This window comes from Tachyglossus aculeatus, chromosome 21 (assembly GCF_015852505.1).
Source record: "Tachyglossus aculeatus isolate mTacAcu1 chromosome 21, mTacAcu1.pri, whole genome shotgun sequence".
In the NCBI taxonomy this organism is placed as follows: domain Eukaryota; kingdom Metazoa; phylum Chordata; class Mammalia; order Monotremata; family Tachyglossidae; genus Tachyglossus; species Tachyglossus aculeatus.
Window position 1 is genome coordinate 16,878,962 of NC_052086.1, and position 22,391 is coordinate 16,901,352.

Sequence of the window (22,391 nt, forward strand, 5' to 3'; positions counted from 1 at the left end):
CTAGAGGCTAACTGGTTTCTCCATGAGCTACAGGTTCAAGGTTAAGACCAAGAGTCCTGATCTCCACTAGACCCCCTCTAGACTGTAAACTCACTGTGGGCAGGGAATGTGTCGGTTATATTGTTATACATTGTTATATTGTCCTCTCCCAAATGCTTAGTATAGTGCTCTGCATAAGTGCATAAGCGCTCAGTAAATATGATTAACTGACTGACTGAGATCCAGAGGTCACTCTGGCCTGGATCAGCCCAGGGGATCCAGTCTCGGAGTTAAGGATTGGTGGGGGTGGGTGGGGAGGGAACAAAGCCCAGGTGATACAACCCAGGGCTTTCTGTCCCCTGCCCCCAATATTAAGCCGCAGGGGCCTGAAGCCATAGCCTAGAGCATGGGCCTGGGGGTCAAAAGGTCATACATTCTAATCCCCACTCCATCACTTGTCTGCTATGTGACCTTGGACAAGTCACTTCACTTTTCTGCGTCTCAGTTGCTTCATCTGTAAAATGGGGATTGAGCCTGTGAGCCCCACAAGGCTCAGGGACTGTGTCCAATCTAATTTGCTTGCATACACCCCAGCGCTTAGTACAGTTTCCGGCACATAGTAAACGCTTAACAAGTACCATAATTGTTAATTATTATTATTATAGAGGCCAAAGCCCATGCCCCGGAGTTGAGCGGAAGGGAGTCAAGTAACTTCCCTCTCCCTGCCGACCCGGCTGAGAGCTGGGGGTGGGGAGGAGGGAAGTGGGGGACCCATTCCCTGCTGAGTGGCCAGAGCAGAGCCTGGCTCTGAGGGCCTGTCAGGCAAAGCCAGGCGGCATCTGGGCTCCTTCCCTGCCACGTCCCTGCTGCCGACCAGTTGCCCTAGTGACTGTGTGACCTGTACCCTTCTCCCTAGCTGCCGTATAAATAGAGGCACAGAGCAGCTGAGCGCTCCTGGCAGCCATCATGAAGGAACTCAGCCTGCTCTGCTGCTGTGTGGCTTCTCTCCTGCTCCTGGGGACTGCAGGTAAGACCTTCTCTTTTCCGCGCGAACCCCGAGTTCCTCTCCGGAGCTGGCGGGATTTGGTTCAGAGGAACCCGGGGTGCGGTGTCTGGCTGGTCAGCCCCAGACCTCACCAATGACCCCTAACGGCTTCCCAGCCCTTCACGGCCAAGTCCCCGCTGGAAAGAGTTTCCAGGGTTCCTCGGCTCTTAGGATTAATTCTGGAAGTCCGAGCTAATGCTGGGACTCTCGGGATCCCCTCCCTCTCAGTCCCTCTGCTCCGGCCCCAGAACCCCGGTAGGGATCCGGTTCCACGCTCAAGGCTTGGTGGGGAGGGTGTAGCTTGTTGGGGATTGGGGGCAGAGGAAAAGCCCCGGGGTGCTGATGTCTTTGTTGAGCACTCAACCCTCACTTTCTCACAGCTCTGCAGGAATGGTAAGGGGAAGAGCCGGTGGGGTGCAGCGGGAGGACAGAGAGGGTAGGGCAGGGCCACAGAATTCAGGGCCCAGGGGAACCCCTGAGAAGGTGGGAAGGAAGCTGGAATGTGGAATTGGGACTAGAGTCCAGGATCTGGGGCTGATTTGGGGAGGGAGCTGGAGTCCTATGAGCAGCTTTACTTTTTCTTTGACATCTCAGCATTTTGTGTGATGGCCAGTGGCTTCGGTTACAGCGTGGGGGTTATTTATAGGCCGAGAAGGGAAACCAAATCGGTTTGCCACCTTGCCCACTCCTGCGCGGGCGGTAGGTGTGTGGAGAGTGCAGGCACGCTTGGGGAAGAGAGGGGGCCGAGGGCTCCCCTGGCCCCCGCTGTGGGGGCGGGGAGAGGGGCATCCCTAGGATCAAGCTGGCACGGGCCAGCATCAGGCCGTCCTTGCTCTCGGCCTCAAGTCCGCCGGCCGGGCACCCGGAAACGGGTTAGCAGAGTGCCACAGCGACCAGCCAGTGTGCCTGGCCTCTGCCCCAGCCTGGCAAGCCATCACTTCTCTGTCGGGGGTAGGGGGGCAGAACTAGGCGTGGGAGCGGACGGTGGCGGGTGGGTAGGGGAGAGACCCTCGGGCTTGGGGTGGCCGTGGAGCTCAGAATGTGCTGGTGGGCATTGCCCTTGTCTGCCCTTGAGTTAATTTGGTCTCGCTGGGCTGCAGGGCCGAGGCGGCTGTCAGGTGGCTAAGTATGGAAACAGCCTTGTAATTGGACACTGAGCCCCAGGCCTGTCGGACCGTCCCTCCCGTGGCAGGCGGTGGCAGGGCCCCCTCCCCTGCTCCAGCCTCTCCCGTCCACAGGCCGCAGCTGCTGCTGTCTTCTCGCACTGTCACACAGGAGATGGCCTGGGAGTTATGGCCTTTTAAGGATATCCTTTATCCTGCTCCAGAACAAAGGGGCAGCGGGCAAGGGAGGATGTCCAGGAAGCTGGGCCCCGGCTGCCCGTGCTCTGCCCGGGCCTCTGATTCTCTGACCACATTGGAGCAGGGTTTTCGGGGCTGAGCAGGAGACACAGGGCACCTGTCATGGCTGCTGGGAGGTGGTGCTGTTTGGTGTGGAGCTCACCCTGCCCTCCAGAATAATAATAATCATTGTGGTATGGCACTTACTGTGTGCCAGGCACTCTACTAAGCACTGGGGTGGATACAAGTAAATCCAGCTGGACCCAATCCCTGTCCCACAAGGAGCACACAGTCTTAACCCCCATTTTACAGATGAGGTAACTGAGGCACAGGGAAGTGAAGTAATGATGATATTTGTTAAGCGCTTACTACTAATAATAATGATGACATTTGTTAAGCGCTTACTATGTGCAAAGCACTGTCAAGCACTGTTCTAAGTGCTGGAGCACTATTTGAAGCACTGTACTTGGCCAAGGTCACACAGCAGACAAGTGGGGGAGCTGGAATTAGAACACAGGTCCTTCTAACTCCTCAGCCTTTGCTCTATCCACTAAGCAACTCTGCTTCCTAAACAGAACATGGAATTCCGCTCGGCCCAGGCCACCCCACACCTTAGAAATGGAGGGGGGCAGCCTTCTGCCTGGCCCATGCTACACCCTAGAATTGGGGGAGGGCTTTGCTCCACCTGGCCCACCCCACACGCCACTCTGGTCATCCCATCCTTTCTGGCTCCAGAGCATGATCTGCTTTAGGGTTGGGGGACAGTTATGTGGGGTGGAGAGGAAGGAAGGCAGTCCTCACCCGCCCCACAAAACAAGGGCCTTTCTCCAGCACCACAACCCTGGCCCATGCTCCCTAGTCCCCTGGGTTGGACAGGCTGGGATTTGGCCACAGTTAGGCTACAGTCCCCTCTAGACAAATTACAGTCCAGACAGGCTACAGTTCCCTCTAGACCGTAAGCTTGTTATGGGCAGGGAACATGTCGGCTAATTCTGTTGTGCTGTATCCTCCCAATTCTGTTGTGCTATATTCCCCCACGTGCTTTGTACAGTCCTCTGTGCGTAGTAAGTGCTTAATAAATACCATTGATTGACTGATTGATTGGTCTCTGGATGGTGTTTGGGGAAATCTCCGTTCTGATTTTGCATTTTGAGTTATTAGTAAATCTATCAGTCAGTAGTATTTACTGAGCACTTTCAGTGTGCAGAACACTGTACTAAGCTTTTGGAGAGTATAATATGACAGTTAGCGGACATCATCCCTGCCCACAAGGAGTTTAAAGTCTAGTGGGGGAGACAGAATTTAAAATAAATTACAAATGAGCAGCAGAGAGCTCTGCATTGGGTCAACCAGGAGCCCCTGTGCCTCAGTTTCCTCATCTGTAAATTATGGGTTAATTACCTGTCCACCCTCCTCCTTAGACAGTGAGCCCCATGAGGGGCATGAACTGTGTCCAAAATGATCATTTTGTATCTACCCCAGTGCTTAGTACGGTGCTTAGCTTTGGAGTCAGAGGTCATGGGTTCAAATCCCGGCTCCACCAATTGTCAGCTGTGTGACTTTGGGCAAGTCATTTGACTTCTCTGGGCCTCAGTTACCTCATCTGTAAAATGGGGATGAAGACTGTGAGTCCCCCCGTGGGACAACCTGATCACCTTGTAACCTCCACAGTGCTTAGAACAGTGTTTTGCACACAGTAAGTGCTTAATAAATGTCATTATTATGATTATTATTATTATTATTATAGTACATGCTTAACAAATACCATCATCATCATTATCATCATCATCATGGGGTCTGAGGGTGTCGGAAGCTGGGGTGGTCCTTTCTCCCAAAATCATGGCTGAGGATAATGGACTGGAATATCCTGGGTATCAATCAAGCCTCCATCCCTTTCCACTCTCCTTCTTGTCCTCCTTAACTCCCCTTGGGCCTTTGGAAATGCTTCAGGCTTCAAGGAAATGTCCATCCTCCACAGCAGGAACTCCAAGGGCAGAAACTCAATGGGGAGGAAAAGGTCAAGTTCAGCTGCTTGAGGGTAGACCCTCCCTGGGAAAGGAGGCCCCAGGAAGACTCTCAGGTCACACCTTACTAGCTTGGGAAAATGGCCTTGGTCCCTGTTCTGTTAGCATGATGACCTCTCTTAGAGGTGGAGGGACCAGGTAGAGTGGTGGGTTCAGCAGGCTAGTGGGGCCCAAGTCTTCCCCTTGGCTTCAGCTTTCCAGCTTCCTTGCTTCTCTGGGGGCTCGACAAGGGAAGAATGCCTGTTTCTGGGGCTCCAGGCCTGGGGGGGACGGCCTTAGAGCTTACACAGCCCCAGCTAGAGAACTCTGTTCCCCAACTGCCAGAGTGGGGCACCTGCTTTGAGGTCTTGTCCAAGTATGAATGACACAGGGCAAATAATAATAATAATAATAATAATAATAATGGCATTTGTTAAGCGCTTACTATGTGCAGAGCACTGTTTTAAGCGCTGGGGGGGATACAAGGTGATCAAGTTGTCCCACATGGGGCTTACAGTCTTAATCCCCATTTTTCCAGATGAGGGTACTGAGGCTCAGAGAAGTGAAGTGACTTGCCCAAGGTCACACAGCAGACATGTGGAAGAGCCAGGATTCGAACCCATGACCTCTGACTCCAAAGCCCGGGCTCTTTCCACTGAGCCACGCTGCTTCTCACAAAGGCAAAGATTGTAGATTGTAAGCTCATTGTGGACAGGCAATGCGTTGAGGAAGAAGCTGTTGAAACTCCTTCACACTCCCCCATCAGGACCCTCCTTCGGGTTTGCTGGAGGCCCAGACTTTAAACTTCCACCACTGTTGGCAGGCCTGGCCACATGGATTCTCCCACTCAAGACCCTAAGTTTGATGTGGGCTTGTTGTCGCTTGAGAAGGAAGGGCATAGAGTGAGGCCTAAGGAATGGGGATAATGGCTAAAGCCTGATAGCAATGGCAGTGGCAGCTGGAACAAGGTCATGGCCCCTTCCGTTATCCAGCATGCTCCTATTCCCATCTGGTGCCTCATTTAAGCCATTTGCTCCCAGCTGGCCAGGAAGCGTGGTGAGGCCCAAGATGGAATCTAGATTGACATAGGAGGAGCACGGGATGAGCATGGGATGGAATCCATGGGGACTATCACTCTCAGCAGGGAAGGAAATTAAATTGGGCAGGGACAGTGAACTCATTACAAAGCAAACTGTTGCTTCTTCTTATCTTGGTTCCTAAAGGGGGATGGAAACTGATAGTTCCAGGTATTGATGTTTAGCAGGTCAACTATCATTTCCAGAGATATTTTATTCCTTTTTTAAAGCAGGGCACTGCATTTGCCCTTTTCAGGCTCGTCTATCCTCCAGGGGATCTCAGAAAGTACAACATTGTATTTTAGAACATCAATCCTGTTACAACATTTCGCTTAGCCTGGTCTGCAGAGAGTCACCTCGAGGCCAGCGGCTCCTATCCCTCTTTGTATAACCGTCGGCTATAGCGCCATTCAATCCATCAATCAATGGTATTTATTGAGTGCTGACTGTGTGCAGAGCACTGAACTATGCACCATTTATTTTTTGGTCCCTTGCCGTGGCTTAGCAGCTCTAAAATAACGTCTCTGATTCAATTAAAAACTGGTTGTAAAGTCCTACCAAGTCACACCCATCCCACTGAAGTTATTTTTGAACTAACTTTTTCCCAATTCTAATACTGGCTTTCCATTCCCTTTTCCTGACACCTTCCCAACACTTGCTCTGGTTAACTGATCCCAAGTGGGGGGTTTTGAGGGTTTTTTTAAACGGTTATTTGTTAAGCACTTATTATTTGTCAAGCACTGTTCTAAGCACGAGTTAAACAGGCCAACTATAGTCCCTGTCCTACATGGGGCTCACAGTCTAAGTTAGGGGATTAAGTCCCCACTTTGCAGTTGAGAAAACTGAGGCCCAGAGAAGTTAAGTGACTTAGCCAAAATCACACAGTAGGCAAGTGGCGGAGCCAGCATTAGAACCCAGGTCCTTTGGCCTGTGCTTTATCCACGAGGCCATGCTGTTTCCATACATTTGTCTAAAAGATAGACGTAAAGAAAAATCCATTTTTCTGCCTTTATTCATCGTTTTTATCAGCTTCCTTGGCCATATTTTCCTGGGGCCTTCTTTTTTGCCTAAAATAACAAAGAATCTTTGAGTGCCACAAGAGGCAAGGACTATCTCTGATCTGATGATATGGTGTCAACCCCACTGTTAAGATAGTACAATGCCTGCACGTAGTAAACACTTAACCAATACCATAATTATTCATTATTATTATTATTATTATAGTCTTTGGCACATTGTGAGTGCTTGATGAATATCATTGTTAATTAAGACAAACATTAATAGATATCAATATTTTGTTACCCTTACAACTCTGGTGAGAAGCATCTCCTTTCCAGCTTTAGCTATTTTAACCTTGCATCCTGGGGCTCTGCTATTTCCTTGGAAATTGGTCCGATTTCCACTTTTTGTGCCTTCTCATCTAACAATAATAATAATAATAACTGTGGTATTTGTTAAATGCTTACTATGTGCCAGGCACTGTTCTGAGCACTGGGGTAGATACAAGCTAATCAGGTTGGACACAGTCCCTGTTATTTATTCATTCATTCAATAGTGTTTATTGAGCACTTACCGTGTGCAGAGCACTGTACTAAGCGCTTGGGAAAGTACAATACAACAATAAACGGACACATTCCCTGCCCACGACGAGCTTACAGTCTAGAGGGGGGAGACAGACATCAATATAAATAAATTAATTTTATTTATTGAGAAGCAGCGTGGCTTAGCAGAAAGAGCACGGGCTTGGGAGTCAGAGGTTGTGGGTTCTAATCCCAACTCTGCTGCTTGTCAGCTGTTTGACTTTGGGCAAGTCACTTAACTTCTCTGTGTCTCAGTTACCACATCTGTAAAATGGGGATTAAAACTGATAGCCCCACGTGGGGCAATCTGATAGCTTTGTATCTACCCCAGCGCTTAGAACAGTGCTTGGCACATAGCAAGCACTTAACAAATACCATAATTATTATTATTATAAATTAACAGATATGTACACAAGTGCTGTGGGGCTGGGAGCAGGGAAGAGCTAACGGAGCAAGGCAGCGTGAGGTAGAAGGGAGTGGGAGATGAGAGATCTATTCTATTTACTTTATTTTGTTAGTATGTTTGGTTTAGTTCTCTGTCTCCCCCTTTTAGACTGTGAGCCCACTGTTGGGTAGGAACTGTCTCTATATGTTGCCAATTTGTACTTCCCAAGTGCTTAGTACAGTGCTCTGCACATAGTAAGCACTCAATAAATACGATTGATGATGATGATGATGATGATGATGAGAAGAGGTGGGGCTTAGTCTGGGAAGCCCTCTTGGAGTAGATGTGCCTTCAATAAGGCTTTGAAGGGGGAGAGAGTAATTGTCTGTAGGATTTGAGGAGGCAGAGCATTCCAGGCCAGAGACAGGATGTGGGCTAGGGGTTGGTGGAGAGATAGGCAAGATGGAGCCACAATGAGAAGTTTAGCAGTAGAAGAGTGAAGAGTGCGGACTGGGTTGTAGAAGGAGAGAAGCAAGGTGAGGTAGGAGGGGGAAAAGTGATGGAGTGCTTTAGAGCCAATGGTGAGGAGTTTTTGTTGGCTCACAGTCTTAACCCCATTTTACAGATGAGGGAACTAAGGCCCAGAGAAATGAAGTGACTCGCCCAAGGTCATATAGAAGACAAGTGTCAGAGCTGGGATGAAACCCAGGCCCTTCTGACTCCCAGGCAAGCCACACTGCTTCTCTCCATTTAGGTCCCTACTGGGCTTTGAAGTGAGCCAGCTTGGCCTCTAGTCACCCCTCTTTTCCCACCTCTGCAGGCTTATGGTTTGGTCTCACAAGCCCGCAACCTTGGTATCATCCTTGTTCACTCCCTCCCTCCTGCCAGGCTGAAAAGACTTATGTCTCAGTGTGCAGCTGCGTGGGCTAGTACTTTGTGTATATCCAGCCCTGTACGCAAAAATTCAAACCCTTTATAGATACCCATTGGTGGGAGAGGTGTGTGGCCTGGAAGAAGTTAGATAGTATGATTTGAGAAAGGGTGAGGCTTAACAGGAGTAGCAGTGATCTTTATTGAGCGCCTACTAGGCACAATGCACTGTGTGGAGCGTGCGTCCTCCCACTCGGCTGTTTCCCTTACCAGTAATTTATTTTAATGTCTGGTCTCCCCGATTAGATTCTAAGTTCCTTGAGGGCTGGTAATTACATCGCCCAACTGTATTGTACTCTCCCAAATGCTTAGTACAGTACTCTGCACAAAAGTGAGAACTCAGTAAATGCCACTGATTGATTGACACCTGTCCACATGTTTTGTTTTGTTGTCTATCTCCCCCTTCTAGACTGTGAGCCCGTTGTTAGGTAGGGACCATCTCTATATGTTGCCAACTTGTACTTCCCAAGCACTTAGTACAGTGGTCTGCACACAGTAAGCGCTCAATAAATACGATTGAATGAATGAATGAATGATTATGGTAGAAGCGCAAGTCACCAAGGAAGTTCCTGAAAGAGTCTGAAAGGTGAAAGGGGTATTATTTGGTACATGGGGGCATTGTTTTTAGGGGCAACACCTTGGAGAAGGGAAAAAGGAATGCAGAGAGAGATGGCAAGACAGTCTGTTTGATAAGAGGAAGGGACAGTTGCATGATCCATCCTCACCACAAACCTCATCTTTGTCCACAATGGAATATATTACTGTTGTCTTTTTCATTTCTTGCTTGGCCTCTGGATACAGGAGGTATGGCCTAGAGAAGCAGCATGGCCTAGTGGATAGAGAATGGGCCTGAGAGTCAGAAGGACCTGGGTGCTAATCCCGGCTCCGCCAGTTGTCTGCTCTGTGACCTTGGGCATGCCACTTCACTTCTCTGTTCCTGTTACCTCATCTGTAAAGTGGAGATGAAGACTGTGAGCCCCATATAGGACATGGACTGAGTCCAACCTGACTGCCTTGCATCTACCCCAGCGCTTAGATCAATGCACATAGTAAGTGCTTCTCAAATGCAATTAAGAAGAAAGAAGAAAAAGCATGGAAACTTGTAGGCCCCAATTGCCCCTGAGCAGTGGCGGCTGGTTTCTTGAGGGAAGTATTTTGGGACTTGGTTAAGTGATGGCGGCAGAGAACTGGGCTTTGGTCATCACGCAGTCGGTTAGGGCTGGACCGGAGTTTGCCGAGAGAGGGAGGCTTTTCCTAGTTCCACAGCCCCATCTCTGTGTCCACCAGCATCCAGCTCACTGTGGGCAGGGAATTTATCTGTTTATTGTTATATTGTACTCTCCCACTGTACTTAGTACAGTCCTTTGCACACAATAAGCACTCAATAAATACCACTGAATGAAGGAAGGAAGGAAGGAAGGAAGTCAATAATCACCTCAGCATCCTGTGGCACAGCATAAGTCCAGTGAAGCCAGGGACAACTATTGATCTAAGGTTGAAGAGAATATGAAAGGTACTTTATGTGGGGTGCAAGGACTTGTGGGTTACCCTAAGCTGCTGCAGTTGCCTAGTGGGTAGATCACGAGTCTTCTAGACTGTGAGCCCACTGTTGGGTAGGGACCGTCTCTATATGTTGCCAACTTGTACTTTCCAAGTGCTTAGTACAGTGCTCTGCACACGGTAAGTGCTCAATAAATATGATTGAATGAATGAGTCTGGGAGTCAGAAGGACCAGGGTTCTAATACCAACTCCGCCACTTGTCTGCTGTTTGACCTTGGGCAAGTCACTTCACTTCTCTGGGCCGCAGTTACCTCATCTGTAAAATGGGGATTAAGACTGTGAGCCCCATGGGGGACAGGGACTGTAGCTTGTATCTACCTAAGCACTTAGTACAGAGCTTAGTACAGAGCCTGGTACATAATAAGCACTTAACAGATACCATTAAAAAAAAAAGCTTCTCCAAAGGCAGGTGGTGAACCAGACCCAGAATTCCCCTGCCAACACAAACACACCCCAAATCTCCACTCCTTGACTGTTAGTCTGCCCTGGGCTATGGCTCTGAAACTCAGCCTCACTGGGTAGGGGCAGGTACCTAGGAAGGAAGGACAGCCCACATCAGCACCTTGCTTCCCAACTTCGAATCTACAACGGTCCCAATGGAGCAGGCGAGTTTGAAAAACAGGTCACTTGTGCATATTCTCACCCACGCCCAGGGGCAAAACCACCCCAAACTTCAGCCCAAGGTGGCCGGAAACAAAGGGGGCTTTGGGACCACTCCAGCCCCAGCCTACTCAGAGTCACATCCCCTTTCCTCCTGTCCAGGCCAAATTGAGACCAAGTCCAGGCCCGCAGACACTGCAGAGACAGGGTCTTTGTCAGGACACGTGAACCTAAGGGATGTCATCTGCAGAGGTGACAACGAGCAGCAGTGTTGAGTCCTCTGGGGATATCTCAAGCCCAGGATGGGGTACAAGCTGCTGAGGCAGGCAGTTGGAGGAGAGGGGACTGACCAAGGGAAGTTGGGTGGAGAGAGAAGCAGCAGCAGTAAACAGGAGTGAAGGGGAGACTGCATGAGGGGTGGAGATCAATGAATCAGTCATATTTATTGAGCGCTTACTGTATGAAGAGCACTTTACTAAGCACTTCAGAAAGTACAGTATAACAATGTAACAGACTTACTAGTTGTGGGCAGGGACTGTGTCTGTTTATTGTTATACTGCACTCTCCCAAGTGCTTAGTACAGTGCTTTGCACACAGTAAGCGCTCAATGAATGCGATGGATTGAATGAATGAATAAATATTCTCTGTCCACACGAGCTTACAGTCTAGAGGAGGAGACAGACATTAATATAAATGAATAAATTACGGCTATTTACATAAGTGCTGTGGGGCTGAAGGGATGTAAATAAACAGAGCAAATCAGGGCGACCTAGAAGGGAATGGGAACTGAGGCCCAGAGAAGTGAAGTGACTTGCCCCAAGTTACACAGCAGTGAAGTGGTGGACCGGGATTGAAACCCAGGTTCTTCTGATTCCCAGGCCTGTGCTCTATCCACTGGCCACACTGTCTTCTTTTCTTTCCCTGCAACAGGCATCCATCCTCCTGTTCCCTATATGCTCTCAATGGGATGGCAGGGGACCACTCATCATTCTTACCGTGCCATGGCTGTGACTGCCACTTCACATTCTCTCCCTCTGCCTCCTTTCCCCCAAACCATGCCCCTCCCCATTTCAAAGCACAGCTCCCAAGTTACTGCCTCTATGAAGCCCTCCCGGACTATAGAGAAACCACATGGCCCAGTAGAAAATGCCCAGAACTGAGAGTCATAGGTCCTGGATTCTAATTCCAGATCTGGGTTCTAATCTCTGCCCTGTAACTTCCCCCCTGGATGACCATGGGCAAGTCACTTAACTTCTCTGGGCCTCAGTTTCTTCATCTGTAAAATGGGATTGAAACACTTGTTTCCCTCCTACTTAGGTGTGAGCCCTGTGTGGAACAGAGACTATGTCCAAACTGATTATCTCATATTTACCCCAGTGCTTAGTACAGTGCCAGGCATATAGTAAGTACATAACAGATTTTAAAAAAATTATTATTAACCCAGCCTTGCTCCTGCCACCCACCCCTTTTATCATTGCTTCCACCCCTTTAGCATAGATGTATTCATTGGTTTTGCTGCTGTTGTGGTTTGTGTTTGGAAGAAGGTTTTTTCGTGCCTTGCCTTTCCCTCCCATCAATCAATTATATTTACTGAACACTTGCTCTGTTCAGAGTACTGTACTAAGGTCTTAGGAGAGTACAGTAGAGATAGTAGCCAAAATCCCTGCCCTCAAGAAGCTTACAATTTATAGGGGAGATGGACATTAAAACACATTACAGACAGTAGGAAGCAATAGAGTGTAAAAGAGTGTCCGTAAGCATTGTGGGCAGGGAACATGTTTACCAACTCTGTTTTGTTGTACCCCCTCAAGTGTTTAGTACAGCACCCTACACACAGTAAACCCTCAACAAATACTGTTGATTGATTGATTAGTGCTGAGAGGGTCGGGGGCAGGGGGTGGGGGGTGGTGGTAAATCCCCACGTGCTTGGGTAACACAGAAGTGCTGAAGGCACAAAATGGGGGAAGATAGGATAGGGAGATAATTGTAAGTACCTTGAGGTGGGGAATGTACGTTGTCTTTCGTTTATTTCTCATCCTAATGCCCAATGGGATATTCAAGGTTCAATGTCAGGAATTGATTGACTGACCTGCTCCCATGGCTTTCTGGTCCCCCATCTGAGCCACCCCTCCAAGTTAAGTGATTTTGTGTGTGTGTGTGTGTGTGTGTGTGTGTGTGTGTGTGTGGCTATCTCCCGTCCACTAGGTTGTAAATTCCTTGAGGGCAGGGACCGTGTCTATGGACGCTATTTTACTCTCCCAAGCACTTAGTATAGAGTTCTATATACAGTAGGCTGTCACTAAATGCTAATAATTGATTGACTTGTCCTTCAGAGAGGAAAACTGCTTCTCTTCTCCCTCACAGGCCAAAGCCATTGCCTTGAGTTCCCTTGGGAGAGCTGATGGCTGGAAAATTCCTTAGAAGCCAGGGCTGGCAGTGGTGGCAGCCAGTTTGCCCAGCCAGGATCAGGTGGGCAGGGGAACATCGGCCTGCTGGCAGGGTGGCAGAAGGAGCGTTGTGCCAAGCTGGGCCGGGTAGGGGAACCAAGGGAGATGTGGGGTCTCTCCTGAGCCAAAGCTGCGGAGCCAGGCCTTGGCCACCCTCCAGAGGTCAAAAATATTCCCATGACTCCCGCGCCTCAGGGTAGCTGCCACGGCTGACACCGTGCAGAGGGACAGGGAGAGGCACAGAGAGTCACATGCCTGGAGCTTGAGGTGACGTTTTGGCCTGGATGGTGAAGTAGAGCTCTCTTCAACCACAACTTTGACATTCCAGTCCTCTCTGCTCTGCCTCCTAGCCTCTCCCCTCCTGCTTGCTCCCTGACCAACTTCTAATCTTCCCGCTCATGGGCACGGAGTTAGTAGCAGCTCCTGTTCCTGGTCCTTTATCCTCCCCACCTTTCCCTCTACTGGAAAGCTCCTTCTCAGCCCTCCAAATGCTGCTTCTGGTCCAGTGATTCCCCATAAGACTGGCAAGATGCTTAGAGAAGCAGCATGGCCTAGTGGATAGAGCACAGGCCCGGGAGTCAGAAGGACACAGCTTCTAATTCTGCTTCTGCTACTTGTCTGCTGTGTGACCTTGGGCAACACAGAGAGAGTGGGTTAGGGGGAAGGGAGTAATACACACCCATTCACTTATGCACACACACACATACCTGCACATACTCATAACCATGCATAGTCTTACACACACATACACACACATTTTCATTTGCCCATTCAATTGTATTTATTGAGCACTTACGGTGTGCAAAGCACTATACTAAGCAGTTGGGAGAGTACAATATAATAATAGACACATTCTCTGCCCACAACAAGATGACAGTCTAGAGGGGCAAGTTCACATGCACACACACACACACACACACACACACACACACACACACACACACTCACCCCTCCAGCCCCCACCCCCACCCCATACATCCAAGTCACAGGCAGGGCTCACCAATCGGTGCATCCTTTCTGTTCCCATCCTGCAGCACAGTGTGGCTGCAGTGGCTGCTGCCCCTCAGACACTGACCTGTCAGGGTGTCTGAGCCATAATTAAGGGGCCAGTCTGCACCTGAGTTCATTACTGGCTATTTGGGGTGTTTTCAGGATGGCTGCAGCTGAAATGGCTAGTTAAGGCCCAGAATTGGATGGTTTTGTTGGCCTAATGGGAGCAGCACAGGAGGAGAATTGTCCCCCTGCTGCTGGCTACATTTGAGTGGTGGGCCGGGACCTCGAAGTTCAGAACTGTCTCTCTCACCACAGAAAACTGGTCACTGCCTTACCAAGAATCAAGTGTGTCAGTTTTTCCCCTTGGGCATGTGGGTGCCAACAGAGGGCAGAGATTTTGAAGGGAGAGGGGGAGAACTGGGAGAGGATAGGCTTCAAGGAGTGAATAAGCTAGAAAGCCACCACCGTGAGTCTTTGGGGACCAGTTTGGAAAGTCTCAAATCTTTTTGGAGACCCTGGGAGAAGCACATCTGGAAGCCCCATTTAAAGAATCATGGGGGCAAGCCAGCACTCCCTCTTGGAGGAGTGAGCCTTGAGAAGTGAGTGGCCCCTTAGGCTGTGACCCTTTGTGAAATGAAATCCTGATTAGATTTTTGAGACCAAAGGACCCTCCCACACTATGATCAGGTGAATTTAGTAAGCCTGATCCTGTGACTCCAGGACCAGAGGAAGGGGAGACAGGTGGCTTCCAAAATCAGCTGAGGCTGGCATTCTCTTTCTAGTGACTTTCCCCTTCCTCAGCTCCCCTGAGGTGGGCCCAGGGGGTAGCTGGCTCCTGAGGGCCAGTCAGCCCAGGGCCTCTGGAGCTCTGGCCATCAGCTCTCACTGGTTTAGATGGGGGACTGGGCTTTTGCCCCAGAGGGAGGCCACAGAATTGGATTTTGCCTTTCAAAGGACCTGTGGCAGGCATGAGCTATTCCAGAGCTATTCTGGGGAGATGGAGAGAGAGCTAAGCCATTCACACCTCCCTGCCTGAGGTCTGTACTGTAACTCCTTCTAGCCCCTCCCCCAGGCCGAGTAGCTTGGGCAGGAGAAGGCAAGGGCATAGGCAATTGGGCAGACACTAGCTCCTATATCTCTTTAACCCCATGCGGGCTGCAGGGCCCACAGGTGTCTCCTTGCCGCCTGCAGGCGCCGGATCTGCAGGTGGAGGCCAAGTCACAGGGTGCAAGTTGTAGGTGACACCTCTCCTGGCTCTGGAGCTCTGAACAGATCCTAACTCAGTCTGGGCTGCCAGCCTCACCTCCCTTTGTTGTCCCCCTCCTTCGGGTGGCAGGGGCAGAGCACTGGGCATGAGACTCCAGAGGAGCAGCCTCCAGGATAGAAGAGCGACCCAGGCAGCAGAAGCCATGCAAGGTGCCCTGAAGTCCGGGGAGAAGTGGCAGTCCTGAACAGCAGCCAGCAACCACGGGCCGCCCTTTCCCGGCCAGTTTCCCTGGAAACAACACGGCTAGGGGGAAACCTTGTGGATGCCTGCCCTGGGCACTCAAAGGGTCCCTCCCCCACCCCGAGGAGGGAGTGTGGAGCCCTCCCGGTTTGAACAGTTGACTCCCTGCCAGGGGCTTGTCTTCACTGAAATAATGTCACGGGGCCATGGGGAAGTATAATCAGTTCTGCTCTAACCAGCTCCAAACTGGGGCATGGATGGATTTCCCATGGGCCACTGGCCAGGGCAGGCTCCTCACAAGCTCATTCCAAGTGTATTTAAAGGCAGAGGGAGTCCTCTCCTCAGCTGACCCCAGCATGGACCCTGTGCCTCCCCTCAGGATGGTCTCCCCCACCCTACACGGAGATCTCTCCCCTGGGCACAGATAAGAGGTGTGGCCTAGAGGAAAGAGGACCTGGGACTCAGAGGATCAGATTTGTGGTTAGAGTTTTTTTTTGTGGTATTTGTTAAGCACATACTATGTGCCAAGTACTGTACAAGTGTTGGGTTATGTTCAAGATAATCGAGTAGGATACAGTCCCTGTGCCACATAGGGCTCCCATCTTAATCTCCATTTTACAGATGAGGTAAGTGAGGCACAGAGAAGTGAAGTGGCTTGCTCGAAGTCAAACAACAGACATGTGGCAGAGCCGCGATTAGAACCCAATTCCACTCATTCTTCAGGCCCATCCTCTTTCCATTTGGCCATACTGCTTCTCATCCCAGCTCTGCTGCCTGCAAGCTATGAGATTTTGGACAAGTCACTTGACATCTCCTTGCCTGTTTCCTTATCTGTAAATTGGGGATTACTTAGACTTTGAGCCCCATGTGGGACAGGGACAGTGTCCAACTTAATTATCTTGCATCTGGCCCAGTACTTAGTACAGTGCTCAGAACATAGAAAGTGCTTAACAAATACCACAGTTATTATTGTTATTAGGATACCCTCAGAGCTGACAGAAACCACCATTTAAGGGTCTCTCTTCTTGCCCCTCAACCCAGACTCCGTCCAACTGGCCTGTGATGTTGGGTCAGGGTATGCCTTTCTCTCTGAATTCAGGACTGATTTCCCCAGCCCACCCTTCCCCACATTAGCAAGTATGATTTAAATGTTGCCTGTCTACATGTTTTGTTTTGTTGTCTGTCTCCCCCTTCTAGACTGTGAGCCAGTTGTTGGGTAGGGACCGTCTCTATACGTTGCTGACTTGTACTTCCCAAGTGCTTTGTACAGTGCTCTGCACACAGTAAGCGCTCAATAAATACGATTGAATGAATGAATGTGGCCAAGGGGGTCTGACCATCCACCTGCTAAAGGGCAAGGAAAGCCAGTACTGGGTTTCTGGCCTCACAGATGGGTACATAGATGCTGCTGGGATAATGGCCTTATAAGTTATTGTTTAGAAAGTGTGGAAGGGCAGAAGTGGCAGATGGGGCATATAAAGCAGGGAGGATAGATATTACTCAGAGATGACCTCTGGAGTGAGAGGAGAGTTCCAGTTTCTTGACTTCTTTCTCTATCCTTCCCCCCTGCCCGCCCCCCGCTTTGACTATTGCCACTCGTCCAGCATTGCACCGGCCAGATCAGAAAGCAAACTGAACAATTTGCTCAAGGTCCAAAGCAGGGTTGGGTTTTCCTCCTGGCACAGCCTCAAGACCCATCGGCTGTTGTCTTTACCAGGTGAGCGAGGGTAGCTGGAGTGCCTGCTGAAGGAATGGCACAGGCAGGGTGCCAGACACGTCTCCCTCCGGTGCTCACGTCTCTTGCTTTGTACTCAGATGACCTTGCTCCTAGCCAGCATTCAAGGAAATGGAGGAGGGGGTGGTGACGCCACCCATCTCTCACTCCCCTGATCACCACCCTCGAGGCTGGGCTTTCGGGTGCATGGTGTCCCACGACCCTACCATCTGACTACAGCGATGGGGGCTTTCGGCTTCCTGCTGGGGCAAGGCAAATGTGGGCTTTGCCACGCACACTCAGCCTTTTTTTATAGTATTTGTGAAATGCTTTCTAAGTGCCAGGCACTGTACTAAATGCCAGGGTGGATACAAGCTAATCAGGTTGGACATAGTCCATGTCACACATTGGTCAGGGGTGGTCACAGTCTTCATCCTGATTTACAGATGAGATAACTGAGGAACAAAGAAGTGAAGTGACTCGCCCAAGTTCACACAGTAGACAAGTGGCACAGCGTGGCTCAGTGGAAAGAGCCAGGGCTTTGGAGTCAGAGGTCATGGGTTCAAATCCCGGCTCCGCCAATTGTCAGCTGTGTGACTTTGTGCAAGTCACTTCACTTCTCTGGGCCTCAGTTACCTCATCTGTAAAATGGGGATTAAGACTGTGAGCCCCCTGTGGGACAACCTGATCACCTTGTAACCTCCCCAGCATTTAGTACAGTGCTTTGCACATAGTAAGCGCTTAATAAATGCAATATAAAAAAACCCCAGGTACTCTGACCCCCAGGCTCATGCTCTTCCCAGTAGGCCATGCTGCTTCCTTTGGCATGGCTGAGGCCCAGAGGGACCTTGGAAAAGTTTGGAAATGTGGCAACAGCATTTTCCACTGCAATCATCCCATTTGGAGAATTACTTGACCACCATCCCCTAGACTGCCAGTTCTGCCAGTGATTGAGGGTCCAGAGGAGTGAAAACATTGTAATAATAATAATAATTTTGGTATTTGTTAAACACTCAGTATGTGCCAAGTGTTGTTCTAAGCATTGGAGTAGATACAAGGTAATCAGCTAATCAGGTTGGACACAGACCCTGTCCCACATTGGGCTCACAGTCTTAGTCCCCATTTTACAGATGAGGTAACTGAGATTCAGAGAAGTTAAGTGACTTGCCGAAGGTCACACAGCAGACAAAGGGCAGAGCCGGGATTAGAACATACTTCCTCTGATTCCCAAGCCCGTACTCTTGCCACAAAAGCTCAGAGAGGTCACTTATGTTTGCTCTCTAGACTGCAAGTTTCCTCTAGAAATATAAGTTCACTGTGGGCAGGGAAAGTGTCATTAAACTCTGTTGTTTTGTACTCTCCCAAGATCTTTATACAGTGGTATACACACAGTAAGCACTCAATAAATATGACTGATTTGTTTGTCCTCCTTTTCCAAGCCCTGAACCATGCTACCCCTCTTTAACACTCCCCCAGGGCTCAGCGATGGCTACACCTCCTGGTCCCCTTCCAGAAGGATTCAGCCACTCTAATCTTTGGCCCAGGAAAGGAGTTCCCCTTTCCCACCCACTGAAGTCTGAGCTCCTGGAATGGGAGGATCCCAAGAGGCTGTCATGTAGCTAAATAAAATTTGAGCTCAAATGTTACATTAGGAGAGGGCTTCTTTTCAAAGTATCTTGGCAACTTGAACATGGACCTTTTCTCCCTTCCACAAAACCTGTCAGATGTCTTGTTTTTAGCGCATCTGTGGGACATGTTTAACACGTCAATATTCACAAGAATTTCCTTCGGATTGATCTGCCTCCAGGAAAGAGAGAAAGACAACAGTTAGTTGGAGAAGAAATTTGAGTGTTTTTTGGCTAATGAATATCTGTAAATCTCCATTTCATGTGTCTAGGCAAATGAGCAATTCACAACAAATTTCAAAAATATAAAGCCATTCTTTGTGATCTATTTTTGATATGATTCTCAATTTCCACTTCTTGGAGTAAAATGGAGACAACCAGCCTTCATGTTTGTTTTCTATAAACTCGAATCTATAAGAATAAGTAATATTTATTCAAATTCCCTCACTTCAGAAATATGGAGCTCAAAGGGAACTATCTGATGGAGGAGAAAGAAAATTTTGCAAACATATAACAAAATGTGGTACTTTCATCCAAAAGGTTTGGGAATTATTCATTCATTCAACCATATTTATTAAGTGCTTACTGTGTGCCGAGCAAGATACTAAGCTCATGGGAGAATACAATACAACAGTAACAGACATATTCCCTGCCCACCACTATTACTGACCTTAAGTGTGTGTCCTGTTTCCTGGCAGGCCCTGAGCGGTCTTATGGCTTTTTCCTACAATTTCCAGGGTTCCTGTTCAGCAATAATAATAATGATAACAATTATGGCATTTGTTAAGTGCTTACTATGTACCAGGCACTGTACTAAGTGCTGGAGCAGATATATGCATATTGGGTTGGACACAATCCCTGTCCCATGTGGGGCCCACAGTCTCAATCCCCATTTTACAGAGAGGTAACAGAGGCCCAGGGAAGTGAAGTGACTTCCCCAAGGTCACACAGCAGACAAGTGGCGGAGCAGGGATTAGAACCCATGACCTTTTGACTTTCAGGCCTTTGCTCTATCCACTAAATCATGCTGCTTACAACGTGACCTAGCTGTGCATCCTAATCCGTCGTGGCCCTCTGAGCCCTTCTTCCTGTGGGGAACACTAGTGGCCATCATGGTCACCGGATATTGAGTATTTTGCACTAATCATGCAGCCTAACATAATTCAGCCCTTCTGACATCACATCTCCTCCAGGAGGCCTTCCCTGATTAATCTCTCATCACTCCACCCTATATCTCCCCAACTGCCGCTTTAGCACTTCTGGTTCAACTTAAGCACTTGGGGGACTCTGCCCCTATCCCTGACCCCCTGTAGTATCTTTATACTCTACTGCTTCTGGGTACCTGCAATTTATTTCAGTATCCGTTTCTCCGGCCAGACTGCAAGCTCCTAGAGGGAAAGGATCACGTTTAATATATCTATTTGTACTTTCCCAAGGATTAAGTCTCAGTGCTCTCTACAGAATAAGTCCTCATTTGATTGTGTTGATCGAGAAGCTACGTTTTGAGAAGGAGTACGGCCTCATGGAAAGAGCATGGGCCTGGGAATTAGAGGACCTGGGTTTTAATCCTGCCTCTGCTGAATGCTTGCTCTATGACTTAAGGCAAGTCACTTCTCTGTGCCTCAGTTCTCCTGTTCTCCCTCCTACTTAGACTGTGAGCCCCATGCAGGACAGGGATTGTGTCCTACCTAGTTAACTTGTACCTACTCCAGCGCTTAAAACAGTGCTTGAGACATAGTAAATGCTTAATAATAATGATGGCATTTATTAAGCGCTTACTATGTGCAAAGCAATCAATTAATCAATCGTATTTATTGAGCGCTTACTGTGTGCAGAGCACTGTACTAAGCTCTTGGGAAGTACAAGTTGGCAACATATAGAGACGGTCCCTACCCAACAGTGGGCTCACAGTCTAGAAGCACTGTTCTAAGCACTGGGGAGGTTACAAGGTGATCAGTTTGCCCCACGGGGGGCTCACAGTCTTAATCCCCATTTTACAGATGAGGTAACTGGGACGCAGAGAAGTTAAGTGACTTGCCCAAAGTCACACAGCTGACAATTGGCGGAGCCAGGGTTTGAACCCATGACCTCTGACTCCAAAACCCGTGCTCTTTCCACTGAGCCACGCTGCTTCTCAAGAAATACCATTTAAAAAAAGAGTCCAGGCAAACCTAGAGTGTTTCTTGTTGGGATGGAGGAAGAGAGGGTGTCCCATGAACCTCTCACACTTGCTCCAGAGCCTTTGTGTTTCCTTCCTATGTCTCTCTGAACAGGGGCAAAGGTTCCAGCTGTAGAACTCAGGAGCAGAAGCAATCGCAGAGGGAGGCTGGGTGACTATAGTAAAAATACTAGACAGAATGGTGTCTGGTACTGAATCCAGACTGGACAGGGAACAGACCAGCTAAACACCAGGCAGTCCAATATAAGATTGGATAAATGGCCATCACACTTGTCCCTGCTCCCCTGCCTTGCCCCCAAATTATGCAATAAAAATAAGAAAAAATTCCCTCTAAGGAACCACAAAGGAATGGAGGAGCCAGAAGGGATGGGTTCTAGGTACCAGGATTTAGCTGCATGGAGCCAGGCTCCCTTGGGACCTGGTCTCTTTCAAAGACAGGAAGGGATGGGAAAGAAGAAAAAATGTAAGCTTGTCCTCTAGACTGTAAGCTTATTGTGTTCAGGAAATCTGTGTACCAACTCTGCCATATTGTATTCTCCCAGGCACTTAATACAGTGCTCTGCACACAGTTAGCACTGAAAAGCACCTCCTGGGAGGTCCCTGGGGCCTGGTACAGGCAGGACAGGACAGTTGTTTGTTAGAATAATAATAATAATAATAATAATAATTATGGTATTTGTTAAACACTTACTATGTGCCAAGCACTATTCTAAGCGCTGGGGTAAATACAAGGTAATCAGGTTGTTCCACGTGTGGCTCACAGTCTTAATCCCTATTTTAAAGTTAAAGTAACTGAAGCACAGAGAAGTTAAGTGGCTTGCCCAACATCATACAGCCGACATAATAGTAATGATAGCATTTATTAAGCGCTTACTATGTGCAAAGCGGAGCTGGGATTAGAACCCCTGCCCTATGACTCTCAAGCCCGTGCTCTTTCCACTGAGCCATGCTGCTTCCCATAGTGTGTGTCATTGGGCCCCTCTCCTGTCTACTACACAGTCAAGAACATGGCTGTGGGTGGAGAATTTCTCCGGGTGGGGCCAAGACCAAGAACCTGTGCAGAAGAATGAATTCTAATGTTAGTGGTTTGTTCAGTGTTATTGGCATCCTCTGGTTCCAGCCAATCTCATTCCATCAGGGGCATGGAGTGCAGTAAGCAAATATCCAGACAGGGGTGCAGCATTTTGCAAAGTGCGTGTTTGGTCTTTCTTGGTGTTAGACAGTCTTGGGCAGAACTCAAAGTAGAAATCAGGTCTCCTGGTTCCCAGAGCAGTGGTCTTTCCACTGGACCAACACTGGGGCTGGGGAGATAGGGTTGTGATGGGGTTGGGAGTGGGGGTGGCACTCCCACTGTCTTGGGGAAATGGAAAGGGAGTTCTCTCTGGGAGGCGTTTGACTTCCCATCTTGCCATTCCCTTCTTGCAGGCCTGTATAACTTTCTTCGTGCCTGCTTTCCTTCCTTCCGTGCCTGCCATTCCCTGTTCTCC

At 49.0% G+C, this 22,391-nt stretch overlaps 1 protein-coding gene across 2 annotated transcripts in view; it reads left to right on the forward strand.

Moving 5' to 3' along the window:
• Positions 1–805: 805 nt before the first annotated feature.
• Positions 806–22,391, forward strand: part of SRL (sarcalumenin) — a 73,821-nt gene continuing 52,235 nt past the window's right edge. For both annotated transcript variants that reach the window (XM_038763706.1, XM_038763707.1), the window contains exon 1: positions 806–1,006. In XM_038763706.1, the coding sequence (XP_038619634.1) occupies positions 946–1,006 (61 nt within the window). In that variant the 5' untranslated portion in view covers positions 806–945. The remainder of the gene's footprint in view (positions 1,007–22,391) is intronic.